The sequence below is a fragment of the Leucopleurus acutus genome (genome assembly GCF_964270905.1).
Source record: "Leucopleurus acutus genome assembly, chromosome: 7".
NCBI classification, from domain to species: Eukaryota; Metazoa; Chordata; class Mammalia; order Artiodactyla; family Delphinidae; genus Leucopleurus; species Leucopleurus acutus.
In genome coordinates, this window is record NC_139150.1 from 47,107,154 (window position 1) to 47,129,325 (window position 22,172).

Below are 22,172 nucleotides of genomic sequence, written 5' to 3' on the forward strand. Positions count from 1 at the left end.
AAATTATAAAGAAGAATCACCTGGAGTACTACTTAAATATTCAAGTTCCTGAGCTCCACCCCAGACTACCAAAACTATCTCCAGGGGAAAGTCCTAGGTGATTATTTAAAAGTAAACAATTATTCCAGGTGATTTTTCTTATCACCAAGTTTGGGAAGCAACGAAGGGACCTCTCACTCCAGTCTAATGGTGGCTATTAAAAGCCCTAAACATCGTTTCTATTTATTCATTAGGCCATTGTTTACTAGAAAATTTCCTAAGTCCTTTCTGTCTTACTACTTGTGTTTTTTGAGTTGAACTAAAGTCACCTGGCGAGGCCAGTTGCAAGTGGGTTTTTTTGTTGGTGCTTTGAAAAGCTTCTCAGTGTTTTTAGTTAACTCACCCTTTCAAACTAGTCGGGGCCTGTGCCTCATTTTTGAATTGCCCCCTTCTGAACTTCCTCCTGCAACGTCTCCTTTTTGATCTCTCCCTCGGGTCTAGCTTGTTTGTTCCTTAACTTCATCTCGGGTAGAACATTTGGTGCTTTCCGAGTTCACGAGGCTCTGCTGGAATAGTCCATTTCCAGGGATTTTACAGGCTGGCCAAAACAGTTTGCTCAGAACGGTGCCGCCGGGGCCGAAGACGGGCAGCAAGTCGGCGGAGCACTTCCTGACTCGGCACAACCATCCGTGACCTTGGGCGAGCGAGCGAGGAAGCGAGCGCCACCCGCCCCGCTCCTTCCTGGGAGCATCAGGGGCAATGCTCAGGCTGGACTTTAGAACCGAAGGCGAGTGTGAGGGAACCGGACGGGGGAAACTTCATAAACAGGCGAGAAGACCCAGAAGCTAAACAGCAGTTCATTTTCTCTTCTTGAGCCGAATCCTTCTAACACGTTCTTGTTGGGTGGGGAAGGGGTGGGGAGTAAGGAGGAAAGGGAAATGTCTGCCAAAGGCTTTAGACAAAGCGCGAGAACTCAGATGGCGAAAAGTCGGCTTTACTGAGAAAATCGGAAGGAGAGAGGCTGAGGGCGGACAATCAGGTTAAAAATAGAAACGCATCCTCCACAGGACTACTTCTTTCCAACTCCACCCTGGGGCCGGCAGCCGAGTCAGTGATTCGGCTCCGCGCATAGGTAGCGCGCTCAGGCTCGGCCCCGCCTCCCCGGCTGGGTGACTGGAGGCGGAGGCGCGGCGTCGAGCACGTGACGTCAACGCGCTCCCCGCCGCGGCCGCCGTCGGGGTTTTCGCTGACGCACAGACCCCGCACCCCCTCCCCTTTCCCTCACTGCCTGAGCGCCGGGTGGAGAGGACGCGTCAGTTGACTGGAGCGCAGGCCTACGTGCATCTCCTTTTGGGGTTCGTCGTTCCCTGGAGCCGCACACCTTCCCCGGCAGTAGCAAAGCGACAGAGAGCGCCATCCGCGGGCCCTTGCGGCGCCCAGGCCTAGCTGCGCGCGCCCCGCTCGCCCTCGGAGTTGGCCAAACCCGCCGCTGGTGGAGGCGTGAGGCAACGACGGGCCGGCGGCGCGAGCAGCGTTAGCCGCCGCGGCCTTCGGCCCTCCCTCCGCCTCCTTCTCCGCCCCCCCTCGCTTCCCTCCTCCCACTTCCCGAGCTCCGGCGTGTCCCGGCCACGCTCGGTGCTGCTGCGGGAACAAAGGAAGACCCCGCGGCGGCGGCGCCACCTCCGCCTGCGGCTCTGACCCGCTCCCGGCCCGCGGCGGCGGCGGCGGCGAATTCAGGGCTTCCGGCTCGCCCCTCCGTGAGGGCTCGGCCCGGTCCCACCGCGCCGGCGTCGCGCGCCAGCCCGGTTCCTGCCGCCGAAGGGTGAGTAGCACGGGGCTTGGGGAGGGCACCCGGCTACTCGTGGTCGGCCGGGGTTGGGAGTGACGGATTCGGGCGCCGCAGGCCTCCGACGAAGGCCGAGTGGCCAGCGTATGGCGGCGTCCGGGGGAGGAGAGCCCGCCAGCCAGCTCAGGAAGCACAAAGACGGAGGCGGCATTCTGCCGTCGAGGCCGGAGGCCTAGTTCCCTGTGCCCCGGGCTCACTCGCACACTCATGGTCGGGGAAACAATGCCCGGCGTGCGGCCTCCGGGGGTTCGCGCTCTGGGCCTCCCTCGAGTCCGTCGCGGCCGCCTTCCGCGGTGGCGCCCGGCGTGGGCGGCCAAACCCGGAAAGACAAAGAGGCGGTCGCGGCGGCCGCGCCCCCAGCCCCTTGCCCGCCGCACCCCCTATCTCCGCCTCCTCGGAGGGGCCGTTCAGGGTCGGGGGTAGGCGCGGGACCGGCAGGGTTAGGGGCCGGCTTGGCCTGCGGAGCTGCTGTTCTGCATGACTCAGTGGTTTTTGGAAAAGGCCCTGCAGTGCTTTCCTGAACGAGGCCTTTGCTTGAAAGGGCATGGCGGTAGGGATGGGGGACCAGTGGGACCCGCACTTGTTTTATAATCCGCTGGAACGTTGGGTGAGAGGGGTCTTCTCTGTCGTGTTTTAGTTTTACCGATGTTGCTGCGTTTCTCGCCCGAGATGCCTTTCATGAAGGAAATGGAGCACCTTCTCCTTTGTTTCGTGCATTTAGGCTGAGGAACATGAAATTCTTTGCTCGCTTTCCACGCACTCCGTGGAGCTGTGTTTTGGGAAAAGGTCCGGGTTATCTTTATTGAATGACTGCCTTCTAATAATCTAGTCTAAGGGCACATTAGGGTAAAGTAGTATATAGGTCATAGAGCCACTGTTCTTCAGCTTGGCCATTCAGGTAATTTACAGACTTTTTAAAAAATCTAAATGAATTTTATTTTACTCCTTATTTTTAAAAGTAGGGTTTTAGAACTGAATTGGTGAAAATACTGCAATTTCATTTTTCAAGTTTTTCTTCTAAAAATGTCCCCTTCAAAAAGATGTTTAATTCTTCCCTATTTTCTATCTCTCAGGGCCGGTATTAAGCCTGAAAAGGAGCCTTTAAAATCACACTAATGTCCATTTAGGAAAAGGGAACTGAGATCTGGAGAGTAAGGGCTTGCCCAAGGTCACTGGCTTAGAGGTAGATTAGAAACTAGAACTCTGGTCTCAACTCCAGGTGGGCAGGCATTCTTAAACGTCTTTTAACATTTTGTGCACCTGAGAGAAGTAAATTCCATAGGCATGAAAACCTTTTTTATTCATATTTGAGGCTGGAGAATTTTTCAGTTACATGCTCCTGTCTTTTTGGTTTTGATTTTCCTATGAATTATAGGAAGCCACAAACTAAAAAAAAAAAATACACATTTCAGCTATAAAAACTATAAAAATAAACATTCTAGCTATACCTGATAGAGCTGACATGATGAATGCTCAAGTTTCTAGCGACTTTAAAGGTAGTAAATAATAATGGTATTGTATTTTTCTAAAATACAAGTGGGGAAACACAGTACCTAATGGCACTCATCCCCGACACCCACCTCAAAAAAAATTGCCACTGATCATGAGGATTCTTTCTGCCTTGATGCTCTTCGCTGTGCTTGGTTTTTATAAACAACCCTGACCATTTGGCTTCATGAGTGATTAATGATGCTTGCATTTTCTAGATTTAATGTGAGATCATTCCCTGTGTTAGAAAAAATCTAGCAATCTTAATGGCATCTTTTTGTTTTGTTTTCTTATATGAGCGCTGCATCCTTAATTCTTGGGGTTGTGTAGGAGTTGGCAGGCTCTGAGATAAAAATAGAAGCTGATTTCAGAGGCCTCTGTTGACTAGGCTTTATGTGAGAGCCTCCATCCCGCTCACCCTGTCACATTGCAGCCTTGTGACAGGCTGAAGCGCCCGCCCATGTGATCTAAGCTTCTGAGAAATATTAAGGCAAGCTTTGCTCTTGTGGTGGCATTTAAAAGCTGGCTTTCTGGGGGAGGGGGGGGAGTCTACAAGATGAGATGCCATGTAGAAGACTGATGTCCCAGTGTCTCTTGTGTTTCAGTTTGGAGGCTGTTTATCGTGACTTGAAGGTAGAGGTGTTTTCTGAAGAAAGGTGGAATACTTTGCATGTGAAATCATTGGGTGAAATTCCCACCCCCATTTATATAAACAAAAGATTTTAAGAATCAGATTAATATTAATGTGGGTTGACTTTTAGGCCAATTTACTTTTAAAGCCACTGTTAGATGACACTAGAAGTTAGTATAGCAAGTGAGCTAGTGTAATTCTTAAGCTGGCTTCAAGGAATGGCCCTGCTTTTTGTGCAGGGCAAAGATTCACATACTTTGCATGGTAGGCATGCAAATACACTGTTATTTGAAGCATTTTTTGTACATGTTATACTCAAAATTTTAAAAACCCAGCTGAAAGTGTTTATTAATAAACTTCCTAAGTGATGTTGAAATGTTTACACTACCCTGATCCAAAATGAGTCAGCTAAATTCCACTTACTATTTAAAGAGATAGTGTCAACTAAATTAGTACTATTATCTGAAGTAAGTTGCAAGTATTGGTCACTTTCTGTACAAGTTTGATTGGCTTGAGGTATTTTCAAGCTTGAAATATAATGGCTTTTTGCTAACAAAAGGAAAGATTACTATCATTTAGATTGTTGGAATAATTGACAGGATTCGGGCCAGGTCAAGTTCGGTTAGTCCTCTTCCCCCCTTTTTATAATTTTGGTAAAAAGTGTTAATACTCGTTAAAACATTGCTTTTAATAACTCACTAAAGAGTGTATCCTAGTATGTGGTGGTTGAAAAAAGCAGTATGAAATTCTAGGAAGTAACAAGCTGTAGCTGAAAGTACTTTCCTGCACTTATTTGAAAAGTTCATAACTTATAAGTCACCTTCATAGTCAACATTAAGGTACAGTTAAAGAAGAATGACCAGAATTATTGCACATAATCTCCCCTTGATAAAATGCTCTGAAATACGCTTTTGGTACATTCATACATAATTTAAAGGTGACATGGAAACCTTCCAGGTTTTTAATTTTTTTTTCTTAAATATTTATGTCTGTTAACTCAGGAAATTTTACTAAATTTAGCAAAACATTACTGTTTGTGCTAATTTTAAGAAGGCTTCTGGAAAAGCAAGGGTATGCTTGCTATATAAAGCTCTTTCTGGTAACCTAGCATTAAATATTAACCATTACTAAAGGTTGTGTGTATTGCTTTATTTTGCCATATTGAAATTGAGCTTGGAAAGGTTTCATTATTTTCTGTCATGAGGCAGACAAGTGCTTGTTAAAAGTTTTAATAGAGCCGTTCGCTGAGAAATCTATGGCTAATAATTTGTACATTATAGGTTTCTAGGCACTGACTTTAAAGTATACTCAGACCCAGATTTCTCATGTCAAATGTAGAACAAAAGGAATTTCTTAAGCAGCTTTTTCCTAAATTCTTAAAGAACTTCACTTTTTGGTGCCAGGGTAACAGGAAAAGCTAGATGATCTACCAACTCTCTTTTCAGTCTTCTGTAAAGGTGTTGCAGCATTTAAAAAGTACAGATGCTCTGCCCCGTAGCAGAACTGAATTACTACAGGGCTCACGTATGTTCAGATGTTAGTTTTAAGAAAGCTCTAGAGCTACATCCAATATACAGCTAGTTTAAAGAACAACTAGTAGATATGAAGAGTCAGTAGTTAATTGTGATTATTTGAAATAATCTGCCTGTAGTGTAGGAGAGTAGAAAGTGATTTAAAGATACCAATTGCCAAAATTGATTTAAACATAATTCTGGTATCGGGAAGGGTGACCTTTTCACGAATTACAGAAACAGTGACAGGTAAAATAATACATTTTAATGTTTAATGATAGAATTTTTTGTCCTAAAAATGTGAAGTCATGATAGTTCATTGTTTATCAAGCTAAAACAGTTCCATTCATGTCCCTTGTTTTATAAAGGCAACAAAATATTCATAATTTAGCCTACTCTCTTTTAAAGATTAACACAATTGGGGGCTTTGTTAGAAACAGACTCAGTGTTTAGAAATGACAAAGGTACAATAATGACTATCATACTAATTTTAGTGATTTTTTTTTTTTTTTTTTTTTTTTTTACTACATGCTAGTTTCTAAAATTTTTGTTTTGTTTTGTTTACAGGAGAAAAATGGCTCAGGAGACTAACCAGACCCCAGGGCCCATGCTGTGTAGTACAGGATGTGGCTTTTATGGGAATCCTAGGACAAATGGAATGTGTTCTGTTTGCTACAAAGAACATCTTCAGAGGCAGCAGAATAGTGGCAGAATGAGCCCAATGGGTAAGTTGGTTCCAAGAAATAACCCATTTGAAGACCTGGTGGACAGAAAATATAGAACCAAGAGTTGGGCCCTAAGACTGAGAATGAATCCTGAAAGTCCAAGGAGAGAAGACTCGAGAAAAGCTTGAAATTTAAAGCAATAGTAGCCCAAGTACTTGGAATGACTACATGAGGAATGAGTGACTGTCTACAAGCATCTTCTAGCTTTTTCATTTTCGTTTTTGAGTACATGTACTCACTGGATATGACTTTTTAATATATTTTTTTTGTTGTTTGGATATCACTTAAGTGTAAGATTCTGCAGCACAGTGAAAGTACTTAAGTCACTAATCTAATTAAATGCAAGTATTTGTTATTTATTAATAGTTTTGGTAATGAGTGTTTGTAGTGTTGCTTTGTTTCTTACCAATCCTTTTTTCTAAATAGGGACAGCTAGTGGTTCCAACAGTCCTACCTCAGACTCTGCATCTGTACAAAGAGCAGATGCTAGTTTAAACAACTGTGAAGGTGCTGCTGGCAGCACATCTGAAAAATCAAGGTAAGATTAAACATTTCTGGGTTTTTATAATAATACAGGGAGGAAATAAAGGTAAATGACATTATAATTATGAATGTTAATAAATAATGATGTATTACATCATACATATTGCCTTATAATAAGGATGTTAATACATTAGATGCCCTTGGCTTTACATGTGTTGCACAATTGGTGATTATTCCAGTGTCCTTTAATATATGATCGTGTAGGTCATTGAGTAAAGCTATGTATTAACAACGCACTCCTGAACAACCTCAAGGATACTGTGTTGAGATGCTGTGCTTTTATTTCCTTGTAATTGAGGCGTAATAATTGTAGAGAATGAGGCTCTGCAGACTATATTGTAATGCCACGTAAGGCATTCTGGCAAAGCTACCCCTTTTGCCCTTAAACAAATCACAGGCACGGCTAAAAATTTCTAGTTGGCTATAATAGAACATCGTAACCTATATAAATATGCAGGCTTGAATTGATGAGCCATTCATCAAATTGCTTTCCTTATTCTCATCCATCTGTGCTGGGCATCTTGTTTAGATTATTTAGCTCCATTTGATCACATTGGAAATAATATATGTTGAACTGACAACTTCTTATCTTTCCAAGAAGTACCCTTAACATCTTTAAAAATGTTTGCTTGAACTTAAATAGAAATGTGCCTGTGGCTGCCTTGCCTGTAACTCAGCAAATGACAGAAATGAGCATTTCAAGAGAGGACAAAATAACTACCGCGAAAACAGAGGTGTCAGAGCCAGGTATGCTTTTTGTTTAATACTAGTTCAGTTCTCGATTTGGTAGTACAAGAAAGGGTTGGTGGAGGGATTCTTTCCTTCCCATTGAAGGACCAAAGAGGAGAGAGAGCTATGAAATAGAGGCCAAGCAAACCACTATCTTTAAAGTACCTTGAAGTGTAAAATAGTCACTCTTTAATCTCTTCTTCTCTGCCCATCCCCCCTTGCCCCTGCATCCACAAATCAGCAAAGTTTATAATATGAAGACTGAAAATGTCAAGAATTTAATGAACTGTTCACCAATATATTTTAAAAGTATCTAAATCATTAAAGAAGGTATTGTTCACAAACGGAAGAAATTATACGGACTAAATTCCAAAGCTGTGGAGAAAAATTCAATAATCAAAAGCATTAACTATTCAGTCTTGATATTGTCAATACTGTAGAAAATACTCAATCAAAAGAACATATCAAACACTAAAAGAAACTTTTGAATTGAAGAAGTGTGGGATCCCTATGGGAGTTTAAAAACTCAGTGTGGAAAGGCATTTTGGTTTTCATTAGTTAGCGACTGAGTCTATGCTGAACTTACATAGCACAACCAGAAGTGCTTTAATGTTGCCAGAAGATTGACTTGTTTGATTTATCTGCGCTAGACCCTGGAACAATGATCTATATACTCTATGGTGCACATAGTGCATTTGATCAATTCATGATTTCCTGGTATAGTGTTGACTGAACACAATATAAAACTTTATTGTGAGCTAATAGTGTCAGTGGATGTGTAATCTGCTTTGGAGGCTTGCTTTTGTACGTAGCCGAGCTTATGTGAACCATATCACTCTTAATTGATACATTTAAGATGAAAATTCTTAAGTTGGGCAGGTGAATCCATATTTGGTATTTTTAAGTTAAGTTCCATCCTTATGAAAAACTGACCAAATTAGTATTTGTGAGGCTTTTGTTCTGTTTCATTTGTTTTTGTTTTTTTAAAACACAAAATGACACTGACCTTGGAACAATACTCTTTTGGATTAGTTCTGTAGCTATTCTGTGCATTTATTATTTCTTAGTAGGCGTTCTGTAGTTCACTGCTCTGTCTTTTCTGTATCATTTTTCTCTTCTTGACTGACCCCCGCCCCTCTTCCCTGTATGTTTTAGGAACCACTGTCCAGTTTTCAGGTGTGGCCAAGGAAATATAGCTGTCACCTCCCCAGCACTATTCCACAGATTGTTCTTTACTGTTATACCATCAGGAAAAATTACATTAACGTTGCCATAGTAGATTATTAGGAATAAGTAGTAGCTAGAATATTACTGTTGGTCTAATATTAGACTGTTAATCTCACTGGATATATTACTAATGCAAATGAGTTATAAATTTGGAGGTAATTTTACAGTACCTATTAAACCAATTGGTTTGGATTTATGCTGATAGCATTAGTGTTGACCTATTGTTAGGCAATAATTTTAGTATTGTATACGTTAATTTGCTATTGGGGTTTGGATTAATATTAAAACTCAGCTTATAGTGCTTCTGGTTTCGCTGAGTTTTATAAAAGTAGAATTAAATTTTGCTGTTTTGTTTTCAATAACCTGGTGGTAATGTGAACTTTAAAAGAGTAATCTGCAATTTTATCTTTATATTGACAAATTCCATTGATGTCATGAGTAAACTTAAAACTTAGATCTTTTAGGTGGAGAAACAGGGACTTTTAAAAGTAGGTCATATCTCTTACTGTCCAAATTTCATACCCATTTTATTTTTATTTTTTATTTTTTATTTTTTTGCGGTACGCGGGCCTCTCACTGTTGTGGCCTCTCCCGTTGCGGAGCACAGGCTCTGGACACGCAGGCTCAGCAGCCATGGCTCATGGGCCTAGCCGCTCCACGTCATGTGGGATCTTCCCGGACTGGGGCACGAACCCGTGTCCCCTGCATTCGTAGGCAGACTCTCAACCACTGCGCCACCAGGGAATCCCCATACCTGTTTTAGATAAGTATCACAAAGTAAATTACAGCTGTGCTCTAAAAATTCTTGTTTTGCCTCTGGAATCCTTAATAGTCTAAAATCAAAGCTTCACAAGTACTTACACTGTCCTAAAGACAACGTTGCTGATATTTCAAGTTTTTTTTTTTTTTTAATCCTGCAGGTTTTCTATGTAAGACAATATAAAGCACTTATTAAAATGGCACAATAATAATTGTGAAATTTTGGAACCTAAAGTTAATTAGGGGATTAATGACTTGGGTTTTACTTGTCACAATTTATTGGGTTTATCTACACAATTTTTCTTTTTTCTATCAGTATAAAAGCAAAATGACTTTATAGCTAATTACCTCAGAAGTTGGTAACCTTATTTCCTGAATTTGAACTGCCCTAATTTAGAAGTTTGCATTTAGGCAATTGGAATATGGAAAAACTGAACAGATGACCACATCTCTCAGGTCTTTAAAATTTAGAATTAGGATTTTGTTTGCCAGGACTAGAGTGAGTTTAAAGGAATTTGAGTGGAGTGATAATTTAATAAAATTTACAGGAGCAAGTGGTATTATGTTAATTGGCAAGAAATTCTCAGATTTGAAAGAAGTTCTGATATTAAAGTAGAAGATTGTTTTTAAAGTACATGTTTTCAAGAAAGACTTCTTAAACATTTTCAGGAAGAATCTTACTGTTTCTCTTGTTTTGTTTTGGTCTGGTCTTAGATAATTATCAGCCAAACAATTGACAGACTTCTAATTTTTACCCTTGTTTTTCAGTTGTCACTCAGCCCAGTCCATCAGTTTCTCAGCCCAGTACTTCTCAAAGTGAAGAAAAAGCCCCTGAGTTGCCCAAACCAAAGAAGAACAGATGTTTCATGTGCAGAAAGAAAGTTGGCCTTACAGGTATTCAGGGAGCTCCTAGTTACTCCCTAAGGGACTGGTCAGTCTTACACATAAAACAAAATGCCCGACTTTGAAGAATAGAAAGTTTCCAGAGTAGACTGGAAAGAGGACAGTGAAGAGAAGTTGAGTTTGATTTCCATTGGTTTGTCTAATCATATGAAACCCTTTCCTAACTTCAGGCCTTCTGAATTACTTTCCTTTATCGGATTGATAAAAATTAATCCCTTTTGATTCTTTCCTTTGTTCTGTTCTCCTGGGAAAAAGATAGCTGAATTAAATAGTAAGCACCTACTTTGAACCAGGCACAAAATGTTCTAGATACTTTTTAATTGTTCTCCTTTAAATCTCAGAACTGTATGTGGTTGTCTTTTCCTAGCCTTCACTTGAGGAAACATTACCCAGTTAACATACGGTAGGACTAGAATTTAAATTCAAATCAGCCTGACTCCAGAGCCTGTGTAATTTCTACCCTGTTTGGTACCTACAGGAGTTTATGGAAGGATAGTTACTTAAATTTCTCAACATGTCAGAGGAGGTTAAGAGCACTTTCAGTTTAAAGTGACAGACTCTTTAATGTTGCAAAGAGTCATGAAAATCTGCTTCCTTTTCTGTATTGACTAATGCTTTTGTTTCTTTTAATTGCTACAAGTTCCCAAGTGACTCTACTTCCTCTTGTATGTACAGGGTTTGACTGCCGGTGTGGAAATTTGTTTTGTGGACTTCACCGTTACTCTGACAAGCACAACTGTCCATATGATTACAAAGCAGAAGCTGCAGCAAAAATCAGAAAAGAGAATCCAGTTGTTGTGGCTGAAAAAATCCAGAGAATATAAATTACTACTTGTGAAGAGACTGATAACTTTGTTTTTATTTTAATATATCGTAGGAAAACATTAAAGAGCAGATGCATGGCCATTTTCCTTTGATGTTCTCCAGAGTTTTACTTTACACTTGTCTGTCTTATAATTGATATTTTAGGATGTGTGGGTGTTTGTTACAGGCAGAATTGGATAGATACAGCCCTACAAAATGTATATGCCCTCCCCTGAATTAAATTGGATGAAAATCTGCACAGCAAGTTGAAAACACAGATAATAGGGACAAAATTTAGTTCCCTTGTGCCAAACAAAGTACGTGAAATATCTGCATGTTTGCAGCATATCTGCCTTTGAGAATGTAATCAAGGTATAATCTCTGGCTAGTGTTATGTGCCTGTATTTTTTTTTTTTTTAATGGTACACCAGAAAAGGACTGGCAGTCTACTTCTACCATAAACTTTACCCTGTTAATTTCCACATTTTCCTTGGAAGCGGGAAGAAAGCTATAAAGAAAGCTATCAGACCTTTCCATGAAACCAGTGTTTTGGTGCCATATGTAAGCCTGGCTAATTGGTCTTCTAAAAGCTGTCAAATAAGACATTCTTTGGAAGGTACACATCATAACTGGTTATAAAGAGTAAAACAGATCAAGCCAACAGGGTCTTGAGCTATCTTTGAAGCTTATCGTGCTGGCCTGCACCAGAAGATGTCTGCATTACTCTCATTGCTAACAATATTGTGTAGCACAGAACTGCACTAAGATTAATTTGTCTACAAGAAGAAGTTAAAACTCTACGTTTGGTTTTCACATATAGCAGCTCTATTGAGTAACATGCATCTGAATTTTAATTTGCAAGGGTATCTGAATAGTTAATTTTTCATGTGCATATTTTGTTGAATTGTTTTGGTTCAAGAAAGAATGTTTAAAGCTTTTTTAAAGACTTCAGTTCTTAATGTAACTGTACCCTTCTGCATGGAAAATCATAACCAACATGGCTGCGGTAGACTTCTTAGTGGTATCCAGCACCACTTGCAGAGGGCTGCTTTATCATATTAATTGTACTTGGGTGTAGGACTCTAGTGTTCTTGGGTGTATTGCATGGGCTGCATTATCTACAGCATTGTACAATAACAACTAGAAGAGGCAGTATACTTCACTGATGCTTGTCTGGTAATATCACTTCTGTGTTATAATGGAAGGTTTTTTGTGATGTATGAAACTTGTGTTTTTTATATATAAATGCGTATAGTTAGATTGGTGTCGTGGTAATGCCTGTTTTCATCTGTAAATAGTTAAGTATGTACACGAGGCACTACTTCTGATTTATTGCAGTGTTCAGTCTTAGTTTTTACTTTTACTCTTAAAGCATTCAGTTTTGCTTTCAATTTTATGTACCTTAGTTCTGAGTTAGATCTGCAGATGTGTACAGATAGTTCATATTTATGTATTGCACATAATCATGCTATTCAGCATTGATGCTGTATTGTATTATGTAAATAATAAAAGCCATGTACAGAGGGAAACTTCCACTTGTTCATTGGGTTTTTAAGCCATAGTTAGAAATCCTAAAGGGGGATACTTAGAAAATGTTTCATATTGAACTTTTTAGTTGCATTTGTAGACTTTGCATGGCTATATTGTAAATTTTTTTCCATTGCCATCCCTGAACATGATATATTCAAGTGAGAGCCATGAGGTGAGTGTTGTAAAACATCCTAAGTGTGGTACATAATAGGCAATTTACTTTTGAAGAAATGAATAGGCACTTTTAGGGTTAAAACAGTCTTAGAACTTAGGTCATAATTTTTCAATCCTCCTATCTCCCTTTTCCTTTTTTTTTGCTTTATAAATGACACTTTAGGCATGACAGTGTGTTTACAACAACAGACATAGTCTTGTTTGGGGTTTGGTTCTAATGTTGAGATGGACCCGTGGGCTTGGTCTTTGCAGGTGTCACGTGAGATAATAAAGAACAAGGGATAACGACATGCTGACTTCCAAAAAGCAGAACCATGACTTCGCAGTGATGGGAGTTTGAAATGGAAATACCCAGATGATTCACTATCACCTGTCACAGTATTTTGAGTGCTGCTACTTTTGCTTCAGGTGAGCGGAAATGTATACTATATGAAGTATGATGAGGGTAGTGTCTCCTGAAATATGAAGGATATTGAAGAACCAAAATTGAGTTGAAAATTATGGTATTTAGAAGGCAAACTTAATTTTTATTCAAAGTTTAAATAAGACTTATTTTCCCTCAGTGCTACCACTGTCAGACATTTGCTTAATAAATTTTTAAACCTTAAGGTTTTGAAGTCCAAGAGTGGTACGTTGGGGATAAAGAAGACTTACATGGGAAGATGATGGACCTTTCGACTTCATTCTGTAGTGGTCTTTGAAATAAGTAGCATGAGATTGTGGTAATAAATGTTTCCATAATCATTTCTTATGAGAAACACTAATTTAGAACATATTTGGACTTAAGGATTGGATTTGTCTGGAACATTGACCGGGGAGAAGGGATCAAAGTGTTAAGGCAGCTAGGAAGATTCAGTTCTACCTAGACTCCTGTATTCAAACCTGAATGTTTCTCAGGCAAGACTATAAGTGGGTATTATCTTTGGAATGTACACTGAGATATAAAGCATGTCAAGAATGTATCACGTTTCATTTTGCACATGCCCACTCCAGAAATGTTTTGAGAGGACAGACACTGATGACATGAATTAGCTACATGGCCTAGGACTAGTCCTTTTATTAAGTCTATTCTTCAGTGGGCTTTCTCTGCAAAACTAGGGCCTCTGGTTTGAGGGGAAGTGTGTTTCCCACAGCACGAATTTGAAAAGGAAAAAACTTGAGTGGAATGGCATATTGGTTAAGAAGATAGTGGACCCTAGGACCAAGTTTGATCTGTAAATACGGATGGTAAAAATGCATGGCACATAGTGTTCCCTATTAAATTTTTTAAGGACTTAATTTTAGGTTCACAGCAAAACAGAGGTAAATACAGAGATTTCCCATGCACTCTCTTCCCCCACACATACATAGCTCCTCTATTACCAACATTTACCACTAGAATGGTACATTTGTTAAAACTGATGAACCTATATTGACGCCATAATCACCCAAAGTCCATAGTTTATAGTTCACCGTTGGTGTTTTCTGTGCGTTTGGACAAATCTATATTGACAAATCCATCGTAGTATCATACAGAATATTTTCACTGCCCTAAAAGTCTGCTCTGCCTATTCCAACACCCCAGCCCCTGACAACTACTGATCTTTTTACTGCTTCCACAATTTTGCCTTTTCCAAAATGTCATACAGTATGTATGTAATCTTTTCAGATTGGCTTCTTAAACTTAATAATATCCACTTAAGTTTTTTCCATGCTTTTTCATGGCTTGACACCTCATTTCTTTTTAGTATTGAATAATCCATTTTCTGGATGTGTCACAGTTTATTTCCATATACATACTGAAGGATATCTTGGTTGCTTCCAAGTTAGGGCAATTATGAATGAAGTTGTTAAAAACATCGGTGAGCAAGATTTGTGTGGAATAAAGTTTTCAACTCCTTTGGGTAGATAGTATGGTAAGAATATATTTGGTTTTGTAAGAAACCACCAAACTGCCTTCCAAAATGTGTACCATTTTGCATTCCTACCAGCAATGAATGAGTTTCTGTTGCTCCGCATCTTCACCAGCATTTGGTGTTGTCAGTGTTGTGGATTTTGTCTATTCTAATAGGTGTGCAGTTAAATCTCGTCACAGTAACATGATGTGGAGCATCTTTAGTATTCTTAATTTGCCATCTATCTGTATATCTTCTTTGGTGAGGTGTCTGGTAAGGTCTTTGGCCCATTTTTAATCAGGTTTGTTTTCCTACTGAGCTTTAAGAGTTCTTTGTGTATTTTGGATAACAGTTCTTTATCAGATGTGTCTTGCAAATATTTTCTTGCAGTCTAATTTGTTCTCTTGGGCTATTATTAATTTTAATGTCCTAGAGTAATGATTTCTAGAACTTGAAAGAGAATTGTTTGATAACAAGATTGGTTACATTAAGTTGTATAATGAAAAGGTAAAGATCTGTAACTTTAAAACTTTCAGTTTAAAGTGATTAGAATCATTCTTTTCAGTTGCCTTAAATGAAGTTCTTTGCAAGTAACTAAAAATGGGCAAACGTCTACTAAGTAATAGCAACGTATTAAGCATACTACTGTTATGATTGTATTTGAATTGGTAATACATTCACAGGGTTCAAAAGTGAATTTATTGATATACATTGAGAAGCAAAGCCTCTCTCATCCTGTTGCATATGCCCCATTCCAAAGATACATTTTAGGTAACTGTCATAACTTGCAAAGTTTATCTCCTCCACATCGTGTAAACATTTGTGTGCAGAGCCTTAATTTGACTCTCATTTGCTTAATTATTTGAATTCAAAGTTCTCATAGTGATTTTTGTTCATAAATTTAGCTTATAATTTTGGAGAGAATGATGGGTGTGGTTTCTGATTGATTAGCAGTAAGATGATATAGCCTTTAACTACATAGATGGGTTTCCATGGGTGAAATAGCATGTTGTTAATGAAAAGTAATTTGAAATTTGATAAAGCAGTTTCATATGTTTGTACAGTCTGCTTTAAAGCAAACGTACATGTACGACAGAATACAAAAGTGTCATTTAATGGTTATTACTATTTTCACAACAAACTCTGGCTTTTAATTCATATAAAAGCAAAGAGCATTGTTTTGTGTTTTCCCCTAGAGTACATTTCTGTTCTAGTCCTAGAAGTAAAAGTTAAACCATTTTGTGGCATAAATGTAAGACTCAATTTTGTCTACAACTAAGTGCTACTTTCCTTTTTAGTATATGTACTGACTTGCTATTGTATTTCACATGTGACACTTAAGTGAACAGCAAGATGACAGAAGTTATATGTTATTTTCTAGTTGGTTAACAACCTGTTTTGAATATATTCTTTCCTGATGGTTTTGACTGAAATGATCACCACAGAACCTCAGATTGTATGTATGTGAAATCATCGATAACACGAAGGCTATTCAGGAATTAGGGTAATCTATTAGTCTGCTCAAAAATTAATAAGAAATCTTTCTAACACATTTCTTAAATTTTAGTTGAATGCAGGAACTGTTCACAAAACAGCAATTACTTAAGCCCTTATTCTTTTAGAGCTTACAAATCAGCCAGAAAAAAATATAACCAAACTAGCCTAGATGAGCTCAAACACTAGTGTCTGAGTAATTTCTCAGATTGATTTTGTGTGTATAATCCATGGCAAATTAAAAAATGGTAGCAAATTCTTCCTATATGTTTCTGTTCTCTCTTGCCTCCCCATTACTAAAAATGCATTCAAACATGAAAATTAGAATACCATGCAAATAAATATGGTTTAGATTTTTTTAAAGCATTTCTTTTTGAACTTGTATGCACCCTGGTGTTCTCGTTCCATGTCCACCCCTATGAGAAAAGTACTTCTTACTAGGGTGATGTTTCTTAAGGAAACCCTCCCTAGACATAACCCCATGTACTTAGAAATATCACCCACATACTAAAAATATTTGGCTTCTAATGTTGTCTTGCACTAATTACTACTGTAAAAGTAATTCTATAAAAATTATAATACTTAAATATGAATAGGTAATATGCCACCCCACCCATTACCCATTAGCATCTGTGTTATATTTAAATGCCTGCTAAAATTATCCATGTTTGCACATTTTTCATTTTTAGTTATTCTGTGGCTTATTTGGTTGGCATGAAATTTAGTGAATATCTATGACAGCATAACCAGTTTTTTCAGTGGCAAGATTGTATATCAGGTGACAAAAATATGAGACTTCAGAGATTTAACAAAGTAATAATACCTGTTAGAAAAAAAGTGCAGCCTACAGACATCAAAATATCATGCATTCGTATCCAGACATGGCCCTTTAGCATTCAAGTGTTAGCTATGTTAATTTGGGTCTTTGATTTAAAAAGTGGGGCTTTTAAAGTAGATTAAGGGTAGCACTTTTTACTTGGTTAATGGGGGACCAAGAATTCTCTAGACTGTTAAGAAAGGTGTCTTTAAGGACCCTAGACAAATTGTCACAGCTAACCAATGATCAAAATCTGCCCAGTGATGTATGGCCCGTACACAGAAGGTCCCAGATTGTATTGAACATAATACTTAGTACTGAATCACAGCATTTCAAACTTTGTAGTAAAGTTAATTGTTCAGTGTCATGTATTTGTAAGGCTTAAGGACAAATGGCTGCTTTTTACAATGAGCTGGATGTATGACATGTAGTAGAAACCAAATGAAACGGGCCCGTTAAAGTTACTGCAAGAGGGTTGCATGGAAGACTGTCATCTTCTACTGAGAACTGGGAGGAGCCAATAGCTTCTTATATTTGACACTGAACTTCTGCCTATGCCTGAGGCATGCTGTGTGAGCAGGAAAAGTGAGGCATACATGGTTTCAGTTTTCAAGGAGCTTATGATCTAGTACAATAGATAATGATCTGAATTACTGTATTGGTCATGTTGATTCTACAGCTGAGAAAGTAAGTTTGTTTGAGTTTTAGGAGGATGGGTGATCAGAATTAATGTTGGATATCATCAGGTATACATCATTACTCGAAGCCTCTTCTCCCAGAAACAATACCCCTTTCAAAATTCGTCACTGTTGGAAGTGGAGAGTAAATTTTTCATTCCAAGGTGGGAAAACAGTTGAGTAGATGGTGGTTAGACAATAGCTTTAAAGTCAGTTCAGGTTTGTGACTCAAAAACTGTGACTCTGGAAAAGTTACTTAATCTTGAGTAACTGAGTGTCTTTACCTGTGCAAACTTTAAAGATTAAAATGATGTTGACTATAACACACTTAGTAATGTCAAGCACATTGTAAGTGCTTGATACAGACTCGGTGTTTCAACATTACTTACACAGCTAATAACCCCTGAAAAAGTCTATTCACAGATGTTTAAGAGGCCAGATTATGATCTGTGCAGTGTAACAGTCATTTTGCAATCAACTAAAATTCATTTGGTGGAAAGGAAACAAAATCCAACTGCTAGTTTTCTCTCTGCAAGGCTGACAGTTCTTAAGCTGTGATACACGTGTCCCTGAAATTGCGTGCAGTCTGTTGTCTGTGTTTTTTTTTTTTCTTTCTTTTTTGGCGGTACGCGGGCCTCTCACTGCTGTGGCCTCTCCCGTTGCGGAGCACAGGCTCCGGATGCGCAGGCTCAGCGGCCATGGCTCACGGGCCCAGCCGCTCCGCGGCATGTGGAATCTTGCCGGACCGGTGCACGAACCCGTGTCCCCTGCATCGGCAGGCGGACTCTCAATCACTGCGCCACCAGGGAAGCCCTGTGTTTCTTGGTAGGATTTTCAAATTGATCCATGACTCAAAGACGACTCAATCTAAATGGCCTTCCTGGGAAGATCCTTGAGTATTTTAAGAGGGAGCTAGCTATTATACAAGCTGGAAATACCAAATCTACCTTGTTCTGCTGCCTCTCAGACAATATTAAAAGAAAAAGTACCTTTTCTCTTGTTAGAAGCAATAGCAAAGGCGGCTCCATGGGCTGAAGGAGGAAATGAATTTGTCTGTTACAAACATAGTCCTCCAGTCTTTTAAAAAATAATCTTGCCTTGCCATTTTAGTTTGATTTTCCTGATACCCCTCTCCTACTCTTCTCAAAACCAGACCAGGGTCTGTGACATCATGCTTTGCATGACACACACTCTTGCAAGCCAAGAAATGTGAGTTTCAAACATGTTATCTTACACAGTGATGGTCTTAACCTTATAAGTCCAAATGTCCTCTCACAGCATTGGCTGAATTGTCAGGGTATTGTTATGTGTGTTGGAGAGAAACTAAAGCATCTGTATACTATTATTTTCCAGGCTAAAATAGTAGAGAAGTTGAAAGTTACTCTGAGTTCAGGACAACAGCACTTTATTACTGAGTGATCCCTCTTCTGGTGCATATTATCTCCCTGAACCCATATCCCAGCCTGTTATTGCTGGAAGAATATCTTAGAATCAATCTTTGAAACTCTTCCAATGCATATTTCCCAATCCATTGATCCAGACACAGAAAATGGGTGAGAGTTGCCTAAATCATGCCTAAGAGTAGCAAAGTAGCCTAAATCTTTTAGCAGAGTCTTTCCCAAACCTGTGGATCACCAAAATCAACTGGTGAGCTAAAAACAACAGCAGCAGCAATAACACATACTTGGGTCTCAGTTCATTTTCACTAAATCAGAATATCTGGGAGAACCTGTATTTTTGACAGCTCTCCCCTACATTATTTTGTTAATCAGATTTGGAAAACACTGTTTAGAATGTATGTCTCCTTCCACAAAGTAGGCCCATGCAGTATAAAGAGGGGTGAGCTTGGACAGTTTAGTGTCTCACTCACTTGAACTATTGCAAATGGAGCTTTCGGTTTCTATGTATTATCCTCACTTTAAAGCACTGGTATGTGTTGTCTCTTGTTAGAACTCTTGTATTTTCTATCCATGATTTCTAATACCACATTATTTTGCAAAATGCTAAGGTAGAAGTAGATCCATTTTGGTTGTAATCACATGGTTCCTTAACATATAGCTGAGACATTTCACCTGGAAAATCCTTCCCCAAAGTAACCACTTAATCGCATTGTTCTTTGGAGTTCAGTGAAACTCAACAATTAAACTCAATAAATGCTGTTGCTTTAAAGACTTTGGAGCCCATCTACCAATCTCACTTTAAAATTCATTGGTGGCACTTGCTCGTTTTTCTACAACTTCTCTGCCTGGGTACTCCACCCATATTACCTACTTGTTCATTGATAACCTTTTATTTACCAACCAGCCTTGAAGGAAGGCTATTTAAAGCTGTAGTAGAAAAAAAAAAAAAAGTTGCATTTCTTTAGCTCTGGAGAAGAGTAAAGGAACAGCAGTGAAGATAAATATTTCATTAGTATCACTTTTCCTCTTCATTGTGTGAATTGTCGAGAAAAGGTTAGCAAGAATCCAAGACAAGGAAATCAGACAGCTACCAGCATACCTAGCCAGTGCTCCCTGGCACAACTTCAGAATCTTGTTCAAAAGCATTTTCAGAACAGTAGGCACCCATTTATGTTAATGTAAGTACAGTAATCATAAGATAGGTATGAGTATGAAGTTATTACCAAGGTCTTGGCTTCATCTCTCTAAATGCAATCCAGGGTCACATGAGCCTATGCTAAGGGAATACAGAAGGATTACTAGAATGAGTTTTTGGTCCCGAGAGATGGGACAGAGTCATTTAGAGAAGTGTGCCTTGTGATCTTCCCAGGAACAGAGGAAGGGCCCCAGGGCTGGAGTGAGGTAGAGGTGACCTTAACTGAAAAGGCTGGGCATGCTTAAATCGTGTCTCAAAAAGGAACGTAGTAGGAAAAAAATCAAGGGCTTTGAAAGTAGACTCAAGTCTTTGCTTCGGTTCTTAATAGCAATGTAGTTTGGGGCAGGTTATTTAACCCCTATTTCAATGGGAAAGTGGGCCTAACAAGACAATTTTACAGGATTCTTGTCCCAATTAAATGAAACAAAATCAAAAGAGGTGAGCACAGCATTTAGCACAGAACTGATGCTGATGCCTAAAAATATTTGCACAGTTTCTTTGCCATCTCACCTTCACTCTGCCCCCCACCATCAACCCAAACTATCTCAGCCAAGTTAAGAAAGACCAGAGCTGGAAAGTAGTGGAGGAGATATCAATGCCAAGCTCTCAATGATTATTACAAAAGCAGAATGGTTTATCTCCCTCCTGTGGAAGAGAGAGAACTATAACCATTGAGATGAACTGTGATAGTGGAGCCCCTCAGATTAATACTTGTCTAAGCCAGATTACCTATGTTGCAAGAACAGGTCATCAGCTGTAGCCCAAGATGGGCGGAGTTATGGGAGTCTAGGGAAGATACAGACCTCTGCAAGGTATTTAGAAGCATCTGTGAGGTCCCTCTTGCAAAGAGCAGCAGACTTCAAGAAGTGGTTCACATAGTGGCGAGTGTAGACAGAGTAGGCTGAATGACCATATACGAGGCAATAAAGTTCTCTTTGAGATGTAATGACTTTGGGGACCTTCTGAGAGAAGGTAGGGATGAGCTACTGGGCAGTTTTCTTGGTATCCTTTGACCTGAGTATCTGCTATGTGCTGGGCCATCTTGTAATTTAGGTTTATAGCACCTCCTTGGTGACCTGTGACTACAAATGAACTTCAGTGTTACCTGTTGTTGTAAATTGTCTGTAGCTGACTCTCTATTCTCCCATGAATGGAGTTGAACTAGATTTGACTTCATGTGCCAAACCAGAACCAACTTGTTAAAAAATTCCTCTTTATTTTTTCTCGCTTAGGGAACTGTATGACAGCACATAACTATTTGAACATGACAAATTTAATGTGGCATTTTCTACCTGTACTACCAAAACTGAGCCAATGAGATTCATTGAGGTCATTTTATTTAGTCCGTTAGAGAATCCTAGGTCTTGAAAACAGCAGTTAATCATTTCTATAGCAAAGTTAGGTCAATAATGAAAACTTAAAAAGCCATGAGTTACACAGTCATGGAGTCTGGACCCCATTATAGTATCACAGTGGTTCTTCAGTAATGAACTGACAATGATTTGGTCTCACATTTAGCAGATTTAACACAAAGGATAATTCCAAATGCAGTCAGACGATTATCAGCATCATTTATATGAGTGTACTTCCCAGCATGTACTCAGGGGTTTACTGACACTTGCTGTTCCTCAAAAAATGATTTCTAGTTGGTGGTATTCCAAGTTGGATGTTCCATGTCAAACACAAAACAACTGTTTTGTTTGGCATCAAAAATCAACCTGCTTGGGCTTCCCTGGTGGCGCAGTGGTTGAGAGTCCACCTGCCGATGCAGGGGACACAGGTTCGTGCCCTGGTCCGGGAAGATCCCACATGCCACGGAGCGGCTGGGCCCGTGAGCCATGGCCGCTGAGCCTGCACGTCCAGAGC

General features: G+C 39.6%; 2 protein-coding genes across 2 annotated transcripts in view; one reads left to right on the top strand and one right to left on the bottom strand.

The window, feature by feature from the left end:
- Positions 1-2,034, bottom strand: part of LOC309963800 (uncharacterized protein) — a gene marked incomplete at its 5' end in the record, with an annotated part of 228,425 nt that extends 226,391 nt beyond the window's left edge. Inside the window, one exon of the mRNA XM_082842339.1 lies at positions 383-2,034. Within this exon, the coding sequence (XP_082698465.1) occupies positions 1,261-2,034 (774 nt within the window). The 3' untranslated portion in view covers positions 383-1,260. The remainder of the gene's footprint in view (positions 1-382) is intronic.
- Positions 1,631-13,502, top strand: ZFAND5 (zinc finger AN1-type containing 5). The gene is made up of 6 exons (XM_082842151.1): positions 1,631-1,801; positions 6,023-6,180; positions 6,607-6,718; positions 7,367-7,470; positions 10,207-10,332; positions 11,017-13,502. Exons 2-6 carry the CDS (start codon positions 6,030-6,032, stop codon positions 11,163-11,165), a joined length of 642 nt encoding a protein of 213 aa, XP_082698277.1. The 5' UTR covers positions 1,631-1,801; positions 6,023-6,029; the 3' UTR covers positions 11,166-13,502.
- Positions 13,503-22,172: the final 8,670 nt, after the last annotated feature.